Source organism: Sander lucioperca, chromosome 8 (assembly GCF_008315115.2).
Source record: "Sander lucioperca isolate FBNREF2018 chromosome 8, SLUC_FBN_1.2, whole genome shotgun sequence".
NCBI classification, from domain to species: Eukaryota; Metazoa; Chordata; class Actinopteri; order Perciformes; family Percidae; genus Sander; species Sander lucioperca.
Window position 1 is genome coordinate 42151635 of NC_050180.1, and position 17611 is coordinate 42169245.

The following is a 17611-nucleotide window of genomic DNA, read 5'->3' on the forward strand; positions in this document are numbered from 1 at the left end:
CTGTAACTTACCAAGCTGGTCTTTGACCACTACTGGGGTGATCATTTCCTTAATATCACTGAAACCAGCGTGGTTCTCTGCTCTGACTCTGAAGAAGTACTCAGCATTCTCCCTCAGACCAGACACTGTCAAGTGTATGAACTTGGTTACACCACACTTAACCCACTTCTCCTGGCCTTTCTCCAGAGCTTCCACCAGGTACCCAGTAATTCTGCTGCCTCCGTCATGTTCTGGTTTAGCCCAGGCCAGCGAGACACTCTCCTTGGTCACATCAGTCACACCCAGCTTGGGTGGTGGGCTTGGTTTTTCTTGGTAAAGAGGACAAAATGTGTTTTATTTTAATAATCAGGTACTATCTTTAGCATAACAATAAGAATCTATAATGTTAAAGATTTAAAATTCCATACCTGTGATCTTGGTTCCTACTGTGGTCTCAGCAGAAACACCAACACCGTACTCATTCTCGCCCGTCACTCTGAAATAGTAGACTTCTCCCTCCTGCACGTCTGTTACCTTGTATGTCATTCTGTGGCATGTGTCAGTCAACCTGGTCCAGCCTTTCTTGCTGGCCTCACGGATATCAACAAGGTAGTTCTTGACTGGTCCTCCTCCTTCATTCTCAGGAGTGTCCCAGGTTACAGTAGCAGAGGTCCTCGTCACGTCCTTGACCTCTACACGGGCAGGAGGTCCAGGGGAATCCAAAACTCTGACATTGAGTGTTGCGGAGGTTGTTCCAACTACGCTAGACAAGGTGATGGTGTATTTGCCAGAGTCATCGCGAGTTGCTTTCTCCACGGTGATAGAGGTGAAGGTGTCTGTGGTTTCAATGGCAGCACGAACTCTAAGGTCAACATCAGGCTTAGACCATGTAACACTGGGGATGGGTTTGCCTCTGAAGGGCACTGTCATGGTAAATGAGCTTCCATCCTTCACAATAAGAGTCTTCCTCATTTCATTGCTGATGTCAAAGACCGGCTCTTCCTCTCTTTCTTTGGCGATTTGTTTGTCTGTCTCAGGACTGGGCTCACTGACTCCAATCTTGTTTATGGACTTGACAACAAACACATATTCAGTACCAGGTGTCAATTTAACCACTGTAAACTCTGTGTTCTTGGTATTCTGGACTCCAACAATCCATTCATCATCTAAAGTATTCCTGTATTCGACTCTGTAACCAGTAACAGGTGCTCCACCATCAAATAATGGTTTATTCCATGACAAGGTGACTGTGGTCTTTGTAGAGTCGATGATCTTAGGCTTAGCAGGAGGTGAAGGCAGGAACTGTGGGTCTTCAGCCTTGGTGAGTGGGCAAGGGATGCTGGGAGCACTAAGGCCAGCAGCGTTCTCTGCAAAAACTCTGTATTCATACTCACTGCCTTCACGAAGGTGTGAAGCTTTGACTCTGAGATCATAAACAGGTTTCTTGTTGACACGGCACCAGCGAAGGCCAGTCTTCTCTCGCTTTTCAATGACATAGCCAGAGATACTGCTGCCACCATCAGAAGTTGGTCTTTCCCAACAGATGGTCATTGCCTCACCTGTAACTGAGGTGACCTGAACATTAGTGGGAGATGCAGGCACAGTGAATGGATCCACGGCCTTTATTGGCTCACTTTCCAGGGCCTCACCCTCCCCATATTTGTTGACTCCCCTGACTCTTAAGATGTACTCATTTCCTTTGAGCAGTTTGGTTACTTTACAGGTGGTTGCCTTCATGTCACCATAGACAAGAGTCCAGGCGAGACGACTGGTCTCGCGTTTCTCAACAATGTAGTGCATGATTTCAGCACCACCGTTCTCCTGAGGCGGACCCCATGTTATGGTGCATTTCTCGGCTGTGAGGCCAGACACTGTCATTGGTCCTGAGGAAGGTCCAGGTCGGTCCAAAACTTTACAGTTGACAGCCACAGACCTAGTTCCTGCCACATTGTGCAGGGTCAGGACATACTGGCCAGAGTCCCTCCTGATGGCATCTCTGACAATTAATGTGGTTGCAAAGTTGGTGGAGGTGATTTCACACCTGGCCTTCGCCTCAATCTCCTTTCCATCCTTCGACCATGAGACAACCGGGAGTGGACGGCCTGTGATTTCAGCATCAATCTGAATGATCTCTCCAGCCTTAACAACAACCAGCTGTCTGAACTTATCTTCCATGATAATAGTTGGAGGGTCTACATCATCCTTGACTGTGACAGGACCAGTGCTCTCAGATGGAGCACTCAATAGCTCTGCAGAATTCTTAGCAATGACATGGAAGTCATATTGGACATCTTCTGTGAGGCCTGTGACATCAAAGTAAGTGTCTTGCAGGTTGGTGAAGTTGCATTTCAGCCAGCGGCCATCAGGAAGTTCTTTACGCTCAACAATGTAGCCAGTTATCTTTACTCCGCCATCATATTCTGGCTTATCCCAGAAGAGGGAAACTGAAGTCCTGGTAATGTTGGTGACTCTAAGGTTACGTGGAGATTCACATGGATCCCTGGCTGCCACAGGGTCACTGGCCTTAGTGCATGGACCAATTCCAGCAATATTCTCAGCATACACTCTGAACTGATACATCAGTCCTTCTTCAATGCCTGTCATCTTAAACTGGTTCTCAGCCAGCAGACCTCTGTTGACCTTGGTCCACAGGATGCTGCTTTGGTCTTTGCACTCAATGTGGTAACCAATTACAGGGCTGCCACCATCACTGGCAGGTCTGCCCCATACCACAAGCATGCCATACTTGGTGGCATGGGAAACATGGACGTTGGTAGGTGGGCCAGGAGGCTCGAAGGGATACTGAGCAACAACAGGAGCAGAGTCAATGGCTGAACTCTTGCCATAACGGTTCTCAGCTGCAATACGGAACTGATACTCTGTTCCCTGAGTGAGACGAGCCACCTTGATTGATGTCCTGGCTACTGTCGCTGAGACAATCTGCCATGAGGTTGTGGTAGTGTCTCTTTTCTCCACCACATAGTTGTTAATTTGACATCCACCGCTATAGGTTGGAGGATCCCAGGACAGTGTGATAAAGTCAGCGCTCACCTCATCCATCCTAATGTTGCTGGGTGGGCCAGGTTTGTCAAGGATTACAACGTGGACTACAGCTGTCTTGGTGGCAAGTGAGTTTGTCAGAGTAATCTCATAATTTCCTTTATCCTCCTTGGTTGCTTCCTTGATGATAATCTTGGATGAGGTCTTGGAAGTAAGAACATTGACCCTGGTCGTCTGCTTTAGCACCTGGCCGTCCTTCTTCCAGGACACTTCAGGCTGAGGTCTGCCTTTGATGGGAACATCAATCTTCAGGTCATCTCCGGCTTTTACACTGTATGTGTCGTACAACAGGTTGATGGTGGGTTCCACTGTGATGTCTTTCACCACCACAGGGGTAGCCAGAGGCTTGGCATCACTCTTGCCCTTATCATTCACTGCAAACACCCTGAAGGAGTATTCCTCTCCACTTGTGAGTCCACCAATAGTAGCTTCCAGTGCTTTGACTTCACTGCAAACAGTCCATTTGTCATCTCCCTTGGGCTGCATCTCCACAATAAAGTTTGTTATCTTGCTGCCTCCATCATGATCTGGTTTCTCCCAGGAAAGAGTGACAGTGTGACGAGTCACATCAACCAGGACAACCTTTCCAGGAGGCAAAGGAGCCTCAGCCACTTTGACTTGATCCGTGGAGGCAGGCAGGCCTACTCCCAGCTCATTCACAGCCAACACACGGAAATAATATCGGCCTCCTTCCTGCAGGTCAGATATAATGTACGAGTTCCTCACACAGTTTGTGCAAACACTGGTGAAAGCCATTCTCTTCTGCTCTCTCTGCTCCACAATATAGTGTGATATCTTAGCCCCACCGTCTATTAGAGGAGGCTCCCAGGAGAGAGAGACAGAAGTTCTCTTCACATCCTTAACTACAAGGTTGGTAGGAGTGCTAGGGGAGTCCAGAACTCTTACATTGATGAAAGCTGATTTGGAGCCACTGAGGTTCTCAAGGGTCAGTACATATTTGCCAGTGTCGAATCTATCGACATTCTCAATCACCAGCATTGTGTAAGAGCTTGTGACTTCAATTTGGGCACGCTCATTTAAAGTGCCATCAGCCTTTGACCATCTGACCTCAGGCTCAGGCTTTCCTCTGATTGTCACAAACAGACGCAAGGTGGCAGAGGCACGGACATTGACCATCTTCCTCAGGTCAGCATCTAGTTCAATTTCAGGAGCCTCCAGCTTCTCCGCGGCAATCACAGAACCAGGTAAGTCCAAATGCTCTCCTACTCCCTCACAGTTAAAAGCAAAGATGCGGAAGTTGTACTCTGCATTCTCCTTTAGATGCTTTACTGTATATTGGGTGGCTTGAACACCACTTGGTGGTGTGCAAGTGATCCATTCATCATCTGTTGCCTCCTTCCTTTCAACAACATATCCGCTGATCTGTGCTCCGCCATCATAGATAGGCCTGGACCAGGACAGAGAGACTGTAGTGCTTGAATGGCCAGTGACTTTGGCGTTATTTGGAGGTCCTGGTGGGTAAATGGCATCACAGGCCTTGATGTATCCAGTTGGTGCGCTAGGTTTTCCCACACCAGCAGCATTTTCAGCTGAGATCCTGAATTCATAAGAGTGGCCCTCTGTGAGGCCAGTGCATCTGAATCTCAGGTCACTCAGCCTCTTCTTGTTGCATTTAGTCCATCTGATGCCATCCTTATCACGTTTTTCAAGGATATATCCTTCAAGCTCAGCTCCTCCATTATGCTCTGGTCTCTCCCATGTAAGCACTATGGAGTCCCTAGTGATAGCGCTTGGCTCTGGGGTGGAGGGGGCACTGGGAGTGGTGAAGGGGTTACGAGCAATAACAGGCTCAGATTCCAAAGACTCACCAATGCCATATTTATTCACAGCAGTGACTCTAAAGATGTATTCATTGCCAGGCAGCAGTTTTGTGATTTTGTAGCTGATGGCCTGGATCTTGGGCTCAACAACGGTCCATGACAAACGACTGGTCTCTCTCTTCTCAATGATGTAGTGAGAGATGCTGGCTCCACCATCATGTGAGGGATGGCTCCAGTGCAGATAACATTTTTCAGCTGTGACCCCTTTAACTTCAAGTGGGCCATCTGGAGGACCAGGTCTATCCAGAACTTTAACATTAACTGGAATCATCTTGACTCCTCCCACATTGACAAGTTTGAGGACAAAGTGGCCACCGTCCACTCTGACGCATTCCTTGACTGTCAGGATAGTACGTGTGAGTGTGGTCTTGACCTCCATTCTTGGTGTGGTTTTATCAATCTCCTTTCCATCCTTTATCCAAGTGACTTCAGGCAGAGGCTTGCCAGTGAAGTCAGCATCAATGACAAATGTCTCACCAGCACTAACAACAGTTAGATCTTTGAATTTAGAATCCATGGTGACCTCTGGAGCCTCAATTTCATCTTTAGCAGTAATTTCTCCTGTGCTCTGAGAAGGACGGCTGGAAATGCCTGCAGCGTTCCTGGCAACGACTCTGAACTCGTAAACACAGTCCTCAGTCAGGCCAGTGAGTGTGAACTGCGTATCAATGATGTTGGTGAAAGTGGCTTTCATCCAGCGAGTATCTGGGTGCTTCCTCCTTTCGATCAGATAGCCAGTAATTGCGCTGCCTCCATCATACTGAGGCCTGGTCCACTGAAGTGTGACATGATTTCTGGTAATTTGAATGGCCTCTGGAGTGCCTGGTGGGTCACAGGGGTCCCTGGCTACAGTGCTTTCAGAGACCTTGCTTGCTGGGCTGAGTCCAGCGATGTTCTCAGCATAAACTTTGAATTCATACTCAATACCTTCTTCCAGCTCTGTAGTCTTGAAACGTGTGTCTGGGATTAGAAGTTTGTTGAGTTTAGTCCACAGGAGGCTGTTCTTCTCCTTTCTCTCAAGGTGATAGCCTAGGACTGGGCTGCCACCATTGTTGGTTGGAGGTTTCCACTCAACAACCATATTATCCTTGGTTGCAGCAGAAATAAATGGTGCTTCTGGGGCAGCAGGCACACTGAATGGATACTGAGCAATAGCAGTGGGAGAGACAATGGCAGGACTCTTTCCATATCTGTTCTCAGCCGACACTCTGAATTGATACTCAGTTCCAGTCTTCAAGTTGCTGACTTTGATGGTTGTCCTGGCAATAGTAGCAGACACAATTTGCCATGCTGTTGTGGTGGTGTCTCTCTTCTCCACAATGTAGTTGTTGATCTGACAACCTCCGGTATACTCTGGTGGCTCCCAGGAGAGTGTGACATGATTAGAGCTAACTTCCTCAATCTTCACAGGGCCTGTGGGTGGGCCAGGCTTTTCAAGAATAATGACAGTAATCTCCTCTGTAGCTGTTCCTATACTGCTGGTGGCTGTTATGGTGTATTTACCAGAGTCTTCCTTATTTGCATCCTTGATGCAAAGCTTAGTAGATGATGCTGTGCTTAATACATTCAGTCTGGTTGTCTCCTTAAGAGCATGCCCATCCTTCTTCCATTCAACTGTGGGAACAGGACGTCCAATCACTGGAATCTCCATCTTCAGATCCTCACCTGACTGTAAACTGTATGTGTTGAACGTCATCTTGAATCTGGGCTTAATAGTTACATCTTTAGCAGTGACTGGTGCAGCCAGAGGCCTTGGGTCACTCTTGCCCTTCTCATTGAAAGCTGACACTCTAAACAGGTACTCATGCCCTGCACTTAGGCCTGTGACAGTGCCCTCACAAGTTTTGGTTGTGGCAGCTACCACCCATTCTTCTGAACCCACAGGCTGCATCTCAATGTAATAGCCCATGATTCTGCTGCCTCCATCATGGTCTGGCTTCTCCCAGGAGAAGGAGGCAGAGGTTTTGGTCACTTCAGTCAAAGTGACCTTACCCACTGACAGAGGAGGTTCAGAGGTCTTAACTGGGTCTTCTGTCTCAGCTCCCTGTCCCACACCAAACTCGTTCTCTGCCAATACTCTGAAATAGTAGATGGTTCCCTCAGTGAGGCCAGTGATACGGTAGCTTGTCTTTGTGCACTTGTTGTCCACGTTAGAGTAAACTATCCTGGTAGACTCGCGCTTCTCAACAAGATAATTTTTGATTCTTGCACCACCATCAATAAGAGGAGGCTCCCACGTCAGAGTGACACTTTCCCTCTTAATGTCTTTTACGGTTAGATTCAGAGGGGCCCCTGGAGTGTCCAGAACTTTAACAGAGACAAAGGCTGATTTGGTGCCAGCGCTATTTTCCAAGTTGATAATGTATTTTCCAGCATCATATTTGTCACAGATGTCAATGGAGAGCTGTGTGTAATCTTCACCAGTGTCTATCTGAACTTTACTGGGCAGTGTTCCATCCTCCTTGGCCCAGTTGATCTCAGGAGCAGGACGGCCCTTGAATGGAACAGAGATTCTCATTGAGCCTCCTGCACGGACAACTATTCCCTTTCTGAGCTCTGAATCCAGAATCACTTCTGGAGGTTCAATCTTATCGATAGGTTTCACAACTCCCTCGACCTCGGTAGCCTCGCCAACACCCAGCTTATTGATGGCACATATGCGCACCTTATATTCCTGGTGCTCTATCAACTTGGTGATGGTAAACTTGGTAGCATTAACTCCGGAGGGTGGGGTGCACATGCTCCACTCCTCCTCATCAGCCTTAGTAATTTCCACAGCGTATCCTTGAATCTCACAACCACCATCATAGATAGGCCGGTGCCAGGCCAGACTGATGGTGTCTTTAGTCGTGTCGACAACATGGGCATTGGTGGGACAGCCCGGTTCAAAGGAGGGATCACAGGCTTTGAGGTACGGTGTAGGTGGGCTTGGCTGACCCACTCCAGCTGCATTCTCAGCAGATAGCCTGAATTCATACTCATGGTCCTCAGTCAGACCTGTTACTCTGAAACGCAAGTCTGTCACTCTACGTTTGTTGCACTTGGTCCACCTCACTCCAGCTCTGTCTCTCTTCTCAACAATGTAACCAACAATCTCACTGCCTCCATTGGTTTCAGGGCGGTTCCAGCAGACAGTCATGGAGTCCCTGGTAATATTAGTGATCTCAAGCTCCTGAGGTGAGCCAGGGGGAACATAAGGATTTTTCATGATAACTGGAGCTGATTCAAGAGGCTCGCCCACGCCATATTTGTTGACAGCCATGATTCTGAAGATGTACTCATTGCCCTTCAACAGCTTAGTAACCTTGAACATGGTAGCTCCACAGTCACTTGACACAACTGTCCATGCCAGGCGGCTGGTTTCTCTCTTCTGAATGACATAGTGAGAAATGCTAGCTCCTCCATCGTGCCTGGGGGGCAGCCATGACAGTGAGCACTTCTCCTCAGTGACATTGCTGACAGTAAGAGGTCCCTCTGAGGGGCCTGGTCTGTCCAGGACTTTCACACTGAATGGAACAGACTTACTTCCAGCCACATTAGTCAGAACCAGTGTGTACTGTCCACCGTCCACTCTGATGGCATCCTTAACAAGGAGCCAAGCCTTGAAATCAGTGTTTTTCAGCTCAGCTCTTGCTGAGTTTTCAACTTCAACATTTCCCTTGAACCACTGAGCTGTGGGGATGGGCTTTCCTTCCACACTGGCCTCCAGACTGAAAGTCTCTCCAGCATTGATAACAATGGTCTGGTTGTACATAGAATCTGTCTCACACTTAGGTGGTTCAATTGCATCTTTGGCTGTGATGGATCCTGTGCCTTCAGAGGGCTTGCTGACAGCACCAGCTCCATTCCTTGCAATTACTCTGAAATCATATTTACTGTCTTCCGTTAGGCCAGTAACTGTGAATTCATGTTCAATGACATTTGCAAAGCTGGCTTTCATCCACTTTCCTTCAGGAAGGTCACGTTTCTCCACTACATAGCCAGTAATTAAGCTTCCACCGTCATACTCTGGAGGAGTCCACTTCAGCTTCACTGAGTGCCTAGTTACAATTAAAGCCTCAGGACGGCCAGGGGGATAACATGGGTCACGGGCTACATACCCTTCAGAAACTTTGCTGCATTTTCCAATGCCAACTATATTTTCAGCATAGACTCTGTACTCATACTCGATGCCTTCCTCAAGAGGAGTAGATTTGAACCTGCAGTCTTGGATGAGCATTTTGTTGATCTTGGTCCAGAGGATACTGTTCTTCTCCTTTCTCTCCAGATGGTAGCCCAATATGGCACTGCCTCCATCAGATGGGGGCTTGTGCCACTCAACCACCATATAGTCTTTAGAGTACAGAGACACAAATGGTGTTCCTGGTGGGCCAGGCTCCTGGAACGGATACTGTGCCACAACAGGCTCTGAATCAATTGCATAACTCTTTCCATATCTGTTCTCAGCATAGATTCTGAACTGGTATTCACTGCCTGTCTTCAGATTGGCCACTTTTAGCGTTGTTCTGGCCACAGTGGCAGATACGACCACCCAGTTGGTTGTGGTTGTGTCTCTCTTCTCAACCACATAGTTGGAGATTGGGCAGCCACCAGTATATGTAGGAGGTTCCCAGTTAAGAGTCATACTCTCAGCACTGACATCCTCTAATTTGACAGGGCCTGTTGGTGGGCCTGGTTTGTCCAGGGTAATCACCTCAATAGTGGCGTCTTTGGAACCCAGGGTATTGACGATATTGATGCTGTACATGCCTCCATCCTCTTTGGTAGCATCCTTTATGGTGAGAGTGGTAAGACGTGCTGAGTCAGTGACATTGACTCTGGTGGTCTGCTTAAGGGCGGCTCCGTCCTTGGTCCAAGTGATGGTTGGCTTTGGATGACCAGCAATTGGGACCTCTATCTTTAGGTCGTACCCTACCTGGACACTGTATGTGCTCACTTTGGGTCTAACTGCAGGCTCAATCACAAGGTCCTTAGTTACAACAGTTTGAGCCAATTGTCTGGGGTCACTTTTGCCCTTGTCATTTACAGCAACAACTCTGAACTGGTACTCCTCTCCCTTGAGTAGGTTTGTCACTACAGTCTCCAGTGCCTTCCCACTGGCACACAGAGACCAAGCTTCACTGTCCTTAGGTGCCAGTTCGACTTCGTAGTAACTGATCCTACTGCCTCCATCATGTTCAGGCTTCTCCCAGGTGAGAGTTACAGTGCTAGAAGTGACGTCAACAACACTAACTTTACCAGGTGGCTGAGGCTTCTCAGATATCTTTATTGGTTCTATAGTTTTAGCAGGGAGACCCACCCCATATTCATTCTCAGCCAGGACTCTGAAGAAGAAAATTCCACCCTCTGGGAGAGGCTCAACTTTCCATGACATCTTGTTGCAGGTGGTGATGGGAGAATAAACCTTTCTAGTGCTCTCACGCTTCTCAACAATATAATGCTTTATCCTTGAGCCGCCATCAAGAAGTGGAGGCTCCCATGTGAGAGTGACAGAGTTCTTGGTAATCTCTTTCACAATGAAGTTAGCCGGTGGACTAGGTGAGTCCAGGACTCTGACACTGATGAAGACTGACTTCACTCCGCTGGCATTTTCTGCAGTAAGGGTGTACTTGCCTGTGTCAAATCTGTCAACATTTTCAATGACAAGTGAAGCATAGCTGCCCGTATTGTCAATCTGGGCAGTCTCCTTAATCTCACCCTCAGCCTTGCCCCATTTCACCTCAGGAGCTGGACGACCTCTCACAGGAACAAACAGCCTGAGAGTGCTTGCTGCTCTAATGTTGATCATCTTTCTCATATCAGCATCAAGGTCAAGATCAGGAGCCTCAAGCTTCTCCTCCAGAAGAATCTTTCCTGTAATATCAGCATGCTCACCAACACCAACTTTGTTGATGGCACACACTCTGAATTGATATTCGTGCTTCTCCAGAAGCTTTTTCACTGTAAACGTAGTGTCTGTGATTCCAGTTGGAGGAGTGCATATAAACCACTCATCAGATGCTACATCGCAGGCCTCAACAATGTAAGCCTGAATCTCACAGCCACCATCATAGATGGGTTTGCCCCATGTCAGGGAAACAGTGGACCTAGATGTGTCCACCACCTTGGGGTTGTTTGGTGGGCCTGCTTTGAAGATAGGATCCAATGCTTTGTAGTACACTGTTGGTGCACTAGGTGTGCCAACACCGGCAGCATTTTCAGCAGCAACTCTGAATTCATAGCTGTGGTTTTCTAGGAGCCCTGTCACTCTGAAACGCAGCTCACTCACTGTGCGCTTGTTGCACCTGGTCCATCTCACACCATCTTTGTCACGTTTTTCAACAACGTATCCCTGGATGGGACTGCCACCATCATTAGTTGGTCTCTCCCAGGTCACCACCATGGACTCTTTGGTGATTGTGGAGACTTCTACCTCAGTTGGAGAGTTCGCAGTGACAAATTGATTTCTGGCAATCATTGGCTCGGATTCTAGAGGCTCACCAACTCCGTATTTGTTGACTGGAATCACTCTGAAGATATACTCATTACCAGGAAGTAGTTTTGTGATCTTCAGGTTCAGGGTCTGAACTTTTTGTTCAACTACAGTCCAAACCAGTCGGCTGGTTTCCCTCCTCTCAACAATGTAATGGGAAACATCGCTACCTCCATCTTGCAAGGGAGATTTCCAGGCAATGGAGCATTTCTCACTGGTGATCCCATAGATAGAGATAGGGCCATCGGGTGGACCTGGTCTGTCCAGGACCTTGACATTAATGTTAACAGATTTCACTCCTCCAACATTCTTTACCAGCAAAGTGTACTGACCTCCATCAACACGGATAGCTTCTTTAACAACTATACAAGCTGTAAAGTCTGTGTTCTTAAGCTCCAGGCGTGCTGCTTCAGCAATCTCTTTGCCCTCCTTTATCCAGTGTATTGTGGGCACAGGCTTACCATAGACACCAGCCTCGAGCTTGAATGTCTCTCCAGCATTTACCACCACAGCCTGGGAGTACTTAGCTTCTAAGTCAATCTTGGGTGGATCCACCTCATCCTTGGCAGTGATGGCTCCAGTAGAATCAGAGGGCTGGCTGAAGACACCTGCTGCATTCCTGGCGATAACACGAAACTCATAAATTTGTTCTTCAGTAAGTCCTGTGACAACAAATACGGTCTCAATGACATTGGCGAAACTGGCCTTCATCCAGCGGCCAGCTCCCTCTTTCTTCTCAACCACATAGCCTGTGATCTTAATGCCGGCGTCATACTCAGGTTTGGTCCATCTGAGTGTCACTTGATTTCTTGTCACTATGACAGCCTCTGGTTTTCCTGGTCTGTCACAAGGATCTCTGGCCACTTGCATTTCAGTCAGTTTGCTGGGTTTGCTGAGGCCAACAATGTTCTCAGCATATACTCTGAACTCATACTCAATACCCTCCTCAAGGCCAACAACCTTAAATCTGGTCTCCGGGATTATTTGTTTGTTCTGTTTCACCCACAGTATACTGTTTCTCTCTTTGAGCTCCAAGTGGTAGCCCATAATTTTGCTTCCACCGTCACTGCTAGGTTTCTCCCATACAACCACCATGCTCTCCTTGGTGGCTGACTGGACCACAACAGAACGTGGTGAGTGGGGCACCTCAAACGGATATTGAGCAACAATGGTTTCAGAGAGTAGGACTGAAGACTTGCCATATCTATTCTCTGCAGCAATCCTGAACTGATACTCAGTTCCAGTCTTCAGACGGGCTGCCTTGATAGTGGTTCTGGCCACAGTAGCTGACACAATCTGCCAGTTAGTGGTAGATGTGTCTCTCTTCTCAACAATGTAATTGTTGATGGCGCAACCACCGTCATACTCTGGTGGATTCCAGGACAGGACCAAGCTGTCAGCAGTGACCTCATCCATCTTAATTGGGCCGGTTGGAGGACCAGGCTTATCTAGAACAACAACACTGATGTCTGTAGATGCCTCTCCAACTGTGTTGATCAGTTTGATAGTGTATGTGCCCACATCATCTCTGCAAGCGTCCTTAATAACCAGGAGAAGGTTATTGCCTGTGGCATCAGCATTAACTCTTGTTGTCTCCTTGAGAGCAATGCCATCTTTGAGCCAAGTTGCTGTAGCCTTGGGACAGGCGGAATATGGTACATCTATCTTCAGATCATCTCCCGCTAGCACACTGTACGTGCTAAAAAGCAGTTTGAAGGTTGGGGAGATGACTAGGTCTTTAGCCACCACAGGCACACTAAGAAGACGTGGGTCACTAACTCCCTTTTCATTAGTAGCTGAGATACGGAACATGTACTCCTCTCCCTGTGTAAGGCCAGTTACAACAGCCTCATTGGTCTTTACAACCATGACCTGGATCCACTTCTCACTGCCTTTACCCTGCATCTCAACATTATAGCCTGTGATTCTGCTCCCACCATCATGGTCAGGCTTTTCCCAAGTTAGTGTGACGCTGGAGCTGGTAACTTCACGAAGGGTCACTTTGCCTGGTGGTAGAGGCTTCTCTGACACTTTAATTGGTTCAACAGTCTCTGCTGGGAGGCCAATGCCATATTCATTTTCAGCCAGGATTCTAAATGAGTACAGTTTTCCTTCCGCCAGGTCTCCAATTTTCCAACTAGACTTATGGCAGCTGGCACAGACAGTTGTGTAGGCCTTTCTGTGTGACTCACGCTTCTCCACAATGTAGTTGCGGACTCTGGAGCCACCATCAATGAGAGGTGCATCCCAAACGAGTGAAACTGAATCTCTAGTGACCTCCTTGATAATCAGATTCTGAGGTGCTCCAGGACTATCTAGCACCCTGACATTAACATAGGCTGTTTTGCTTCCTGAGGCATTCTCTACAGTCACCATGTATTTACCGGCATCAAACCTGTCAACATTGTCTACCTGAAGAGTGGTGAATGATGGGGTGATTTCAATGAGAGCTCGGTCTAGGGATTCTCCATGTTCTCTTGACCATTTAACTTCAGGTACTGGTCTGCCCTTAATTGGAACAAAGAGTCTGAGTGTGCTACAGGCTCTGAGGATGACCACCTTACGCAGCTCTGCTCCAAGTTCAATTTCTGGAGGAAGCAATCTGTCTTCAGCCTTGGGGGTTCCAGGAACAGCAGCGGGCTCTCCCACTCCCTCACAGTTAGTGGCACAGATGTTGATTTTGTAATCTTGGTTTTCCTTCAAGTTGGTAATAGTGAAGGAAGTGGCTGTCCATCCCTTCTTGGGAGTGTGTATTGTCCACTCATCCTCCTCAGGCAGGCAGGTCTCCACAATGTAACCTGTGATTTCAGAACCACCATCGTAGACAGGCTTGTTCCAGGCAAGGGTGATGGAAGACTTGGTTGTGTCCAGCACTCTGGGGTTCCCTGGAGGTCCAGGCTGAAAGATGGTGTCTACTGCTTTGTAGAATGGACTGGAAGGACTAGGCTGGCTTAGACCAGCATTATTTTCAGCAAAAACTCTGAATTCATACTCATGATCTGGTGTGAGGCCAGAGGCCTTGAAACGCAGGTCAGTTACAGTCCTCTTGTTACATTTTACCCAGCGCAGGCCAGTCTTATCCCTTCTCTCAATGATGTATGTGTTTATTCTGCTGCCTCCATCATGTTCAGGGCGCTCCCAGCAGACGACCATGGAGTCCTTGGTAATGCTGGTGACTTCAGGCTGTGTTGGTGGGTCACTGGGGACATAGGGGTTGGCACAGATGACCGCTTCAGACTCCAGGGGCTCACCCACGCCATACTTGTTTACAGCCATTACTCTAAAGATGTATTCATTGCCCTTTAGAAGCTTGGTAACCTTGAGCCTGTTTGCCTGAAGGTCTGTAGCCACATTTGTCCATGCCAACCTACTGGTCTCTCGCCTCTGAATGATAAAGTATTCAATCTTGGCACCACCATCATGTGTTGGATGCAGCCAGTTAAGAACACATTTCTCAGCAGTGACGTCAGTAACAGTGAGGGAGTCTGGTGGTCCAGGTCTGTCGAGCACCTTGACATTATAGGTAAACTTGGCAAATCCACCAGGATTGCTGGCAGTCAGAATAAAAACACCTCCGTCCTTTCTCAGGGAATCTTTGTTCATTAGAGTTGTGTGGAAATCAGTTGTCTTTATCTCTATTTTGGCTGTATCAACAAGCTCCTTTCCTTCCTTGGTCCATACCAAAGATGGTAGTGGCCTGCCAGTCACACTGGCCTCCAGCTTGAACATCTCTCCTGCCATGACAACAACATTGCTGCTATAGGATGCGTCAACATCAAGCTTGGGCTCTTCAATGTCATCTCTGCATGTGATTGCCTCTGATGTTGGGGATGGAGCACTAACAGCACCAGCTGAGTTTCTAGCAAACACTCGGAATTCATAAGTTGCATCTTCGATCAGACCACTGACAGTGTAGATGGTTTCTAGGATGTTGTTGAAGTTGGCTTTGAGCCAGCGTCCATTGGGCATCTCTCTCCTCTCTACTGTGTATCCAGTGATGGAAAATCCACCATCTCCTTCTGGTTTGGTCCATGACACTGTCACCTCATGTCTGGTGACATTCAGTGCCACGGGCCTACCTGGTGGGTCGACAGGGTCCAAAGCATACATAGTATCAGAGGGTTTGCTGGGTTTGCTGAGACCAGCCATGTTTTCAGCAATAACACGGTGTTCATATGCGATTCCATCAACAAGGCCTGTTGATTTGAAGATATTTCCGACAACAAGAGCTTTGCTGACCCTCTGCCACAGAATGCTGTTTTTCTCTTTTCTGTCCACATGATAGCCAAGGATGACACTGCCTCCATCAGAGGAAGGCTCGTTCCAGCTCAGAGTCATTGCATCCTTGTTGAAAGATGTGACCACAGGAATGCCTGGCTGGCCTGGCACATCAAATGGATAGGCAGCCAACACTGGTTCAGAGATAATGCATGGTCCAATGCCATATCTGTTCTGGGCCTTGACACGGAACTGATATTGGGTTCCAGTGTTGAGTCGGGCTGCCTTGAATGTGGTGCGGATCACTGTAGCTGCCAACTCCATCCAGGAAGTACCAGTAGTCTCCCGCATCTCAACAATATAGTTGTTGATAGGTACACCTCCATCACTCTCTGGTGCTTCCCAGGACATAAGAACATAATCACATGAGACCTCTTCCAGCTTGATGGGACCAGTGGGAGGACCTGGAATGTCGTGGACCAGGACTGTGATCGTCTCAGTCACTGTACCCAGCATGTTCTTACCAGTCATGGAATACTGGCCTTCATCAGTCCTCTTGATCTCACCGATATTGAGGATAGTAGATGTTGGTGTAGTTTCAATGTTGATTCGTTGTGTCTCCTTGATCCTTATGTCTCCCTTCTTCCAGGAAACATCAGGTCTGGGTTTGCCGAGCACTGGAATCTCCACCTTGACGCGGTCCCCTGCCTTGGCAATGACTGTCTTCTGGTACACTCCACGCAGGTCAAAGGAAGGAGCAGAAGTATGCTCTTTGATAATAGCTGGCCTGCTCTCACGTGGGTCGCTCCTGCCTGATGCATTGACAGCCATTATGCGGAAGGTATATTCTGCACCCTCAATCAGATCGGTGACAGTGTAGTCCAGAGCCTTGATGGTGCCCATATGGACCCACTGCTCAGTGTCCTTCTTCTGGGCCTCAATGACATATCCTGTGATTAAGCTTCCGCCATCATGCAGGGGCTTTGCCCATGCCAGGCTGGCACTATCAGCTGTCACATCTGTAACATACAAGTTCTCTGGCGCAGTGGGGGCCTGGGACACCCTGATTGGCTCAGGAGATTCAGCGGGCTCACCTACACCCAGGTCATTCTCAGCAGAGATACGGAAGTAGTAGTAAGCTCCCTCTTCAAGGTCTGTAAACTTGTAGGAACACTTCTGCCATTTAGTGGTAAGCACTGTGTATGCCTTCTTGGTAGCCGCCCTCTTTTCAATAACATATCTGTGAATCTTAGAACCACCATCGATTATGGGGATTTCCCACTGGAGGGTGATGCTGTTCTTAGTGATCTCCCTAGGTTGGACATTGACTGGTGGTCCTGGTGTGTCCAAAACCTTGACATTAACAAATCCGGTCTTTTTTCCAGCAACATTCTCAAGACACAGGTTGTACTTTCCAGCATCATATCTGGTGCAGTCAGGAACAACCAGTAGAGTGTAGGACTCTGTGGTGTCAATGTGTGCACGTGTTTTCAAGTTGGTATCATCTTTAGTCCAGGTTACTTCTGGAACAGGACGTCCCCTAATGGGCACAAACATACGGATTGAAGCACGGACCCTGACCACCAGGGTTCTCCTGAGTTCAGCATCCAGCTCAAAGTCTGGCAGCGTCTCCTGGTCCACCAGTTCAGTCACTTTCTCAACCTCTGCAGGCTCGCCAACTCCCTCGGAATTAACAGCGCTGACTCTGAAGTGGTATTTGCCTCCTTTTTGAAGTTTACCAATAACGTATTCTGTAGCTTTCAATGGATACTGTGTCTCCACCTCCCAGTCATCAAGCCCTTCCTTTTTGTACTCAACAATATATCCATCTACTTCAAGACCACCATCATAGTGGGGTCGGCCCCAGGTGAAGGTAGCTGTGGTTTTTGTGGTTTCTGTAATTTTGGCGTTGGATGGAGGACCAGGTGGATCTAATAAACAAGAAAAACAGGGGTTAAAAAAAATTAATGCTGGTGCTTGATGTGTATTTTCAGAATTCTGCATATGCAACTTTAGTGTTTTAAAATGTAATTTATAATTA

At 47.9% G+C, this 17611-nt stretch overlaps 1 protein-coding gene across 1 annotated transcript in view; it reads right to left on the minus strand.

Moving 5' to 3' along the window:
• ttn.2 (titin, tandem duplicate 2) overlaps window positions 1-17611 on the minus strand; it is a 363393-nt gene that overhangs the window by 43621 nt on the left and 302161 nt on the right. Inside the window, exons 183-184 of the mRNA XM_036004140.1 lie at window positions 408-17501; window positions 12-308 (exon numbers count right to left, since the gene is read on the minus strand). Coding sequence (XP_035860033.1) covers window positions 12-308; window positions 408-17501 — 17391 coding nt within the window. The remainder of the gene's footprint in view (window positions 1-11; window positions 309-407; window positions 17502-17611) is intronic.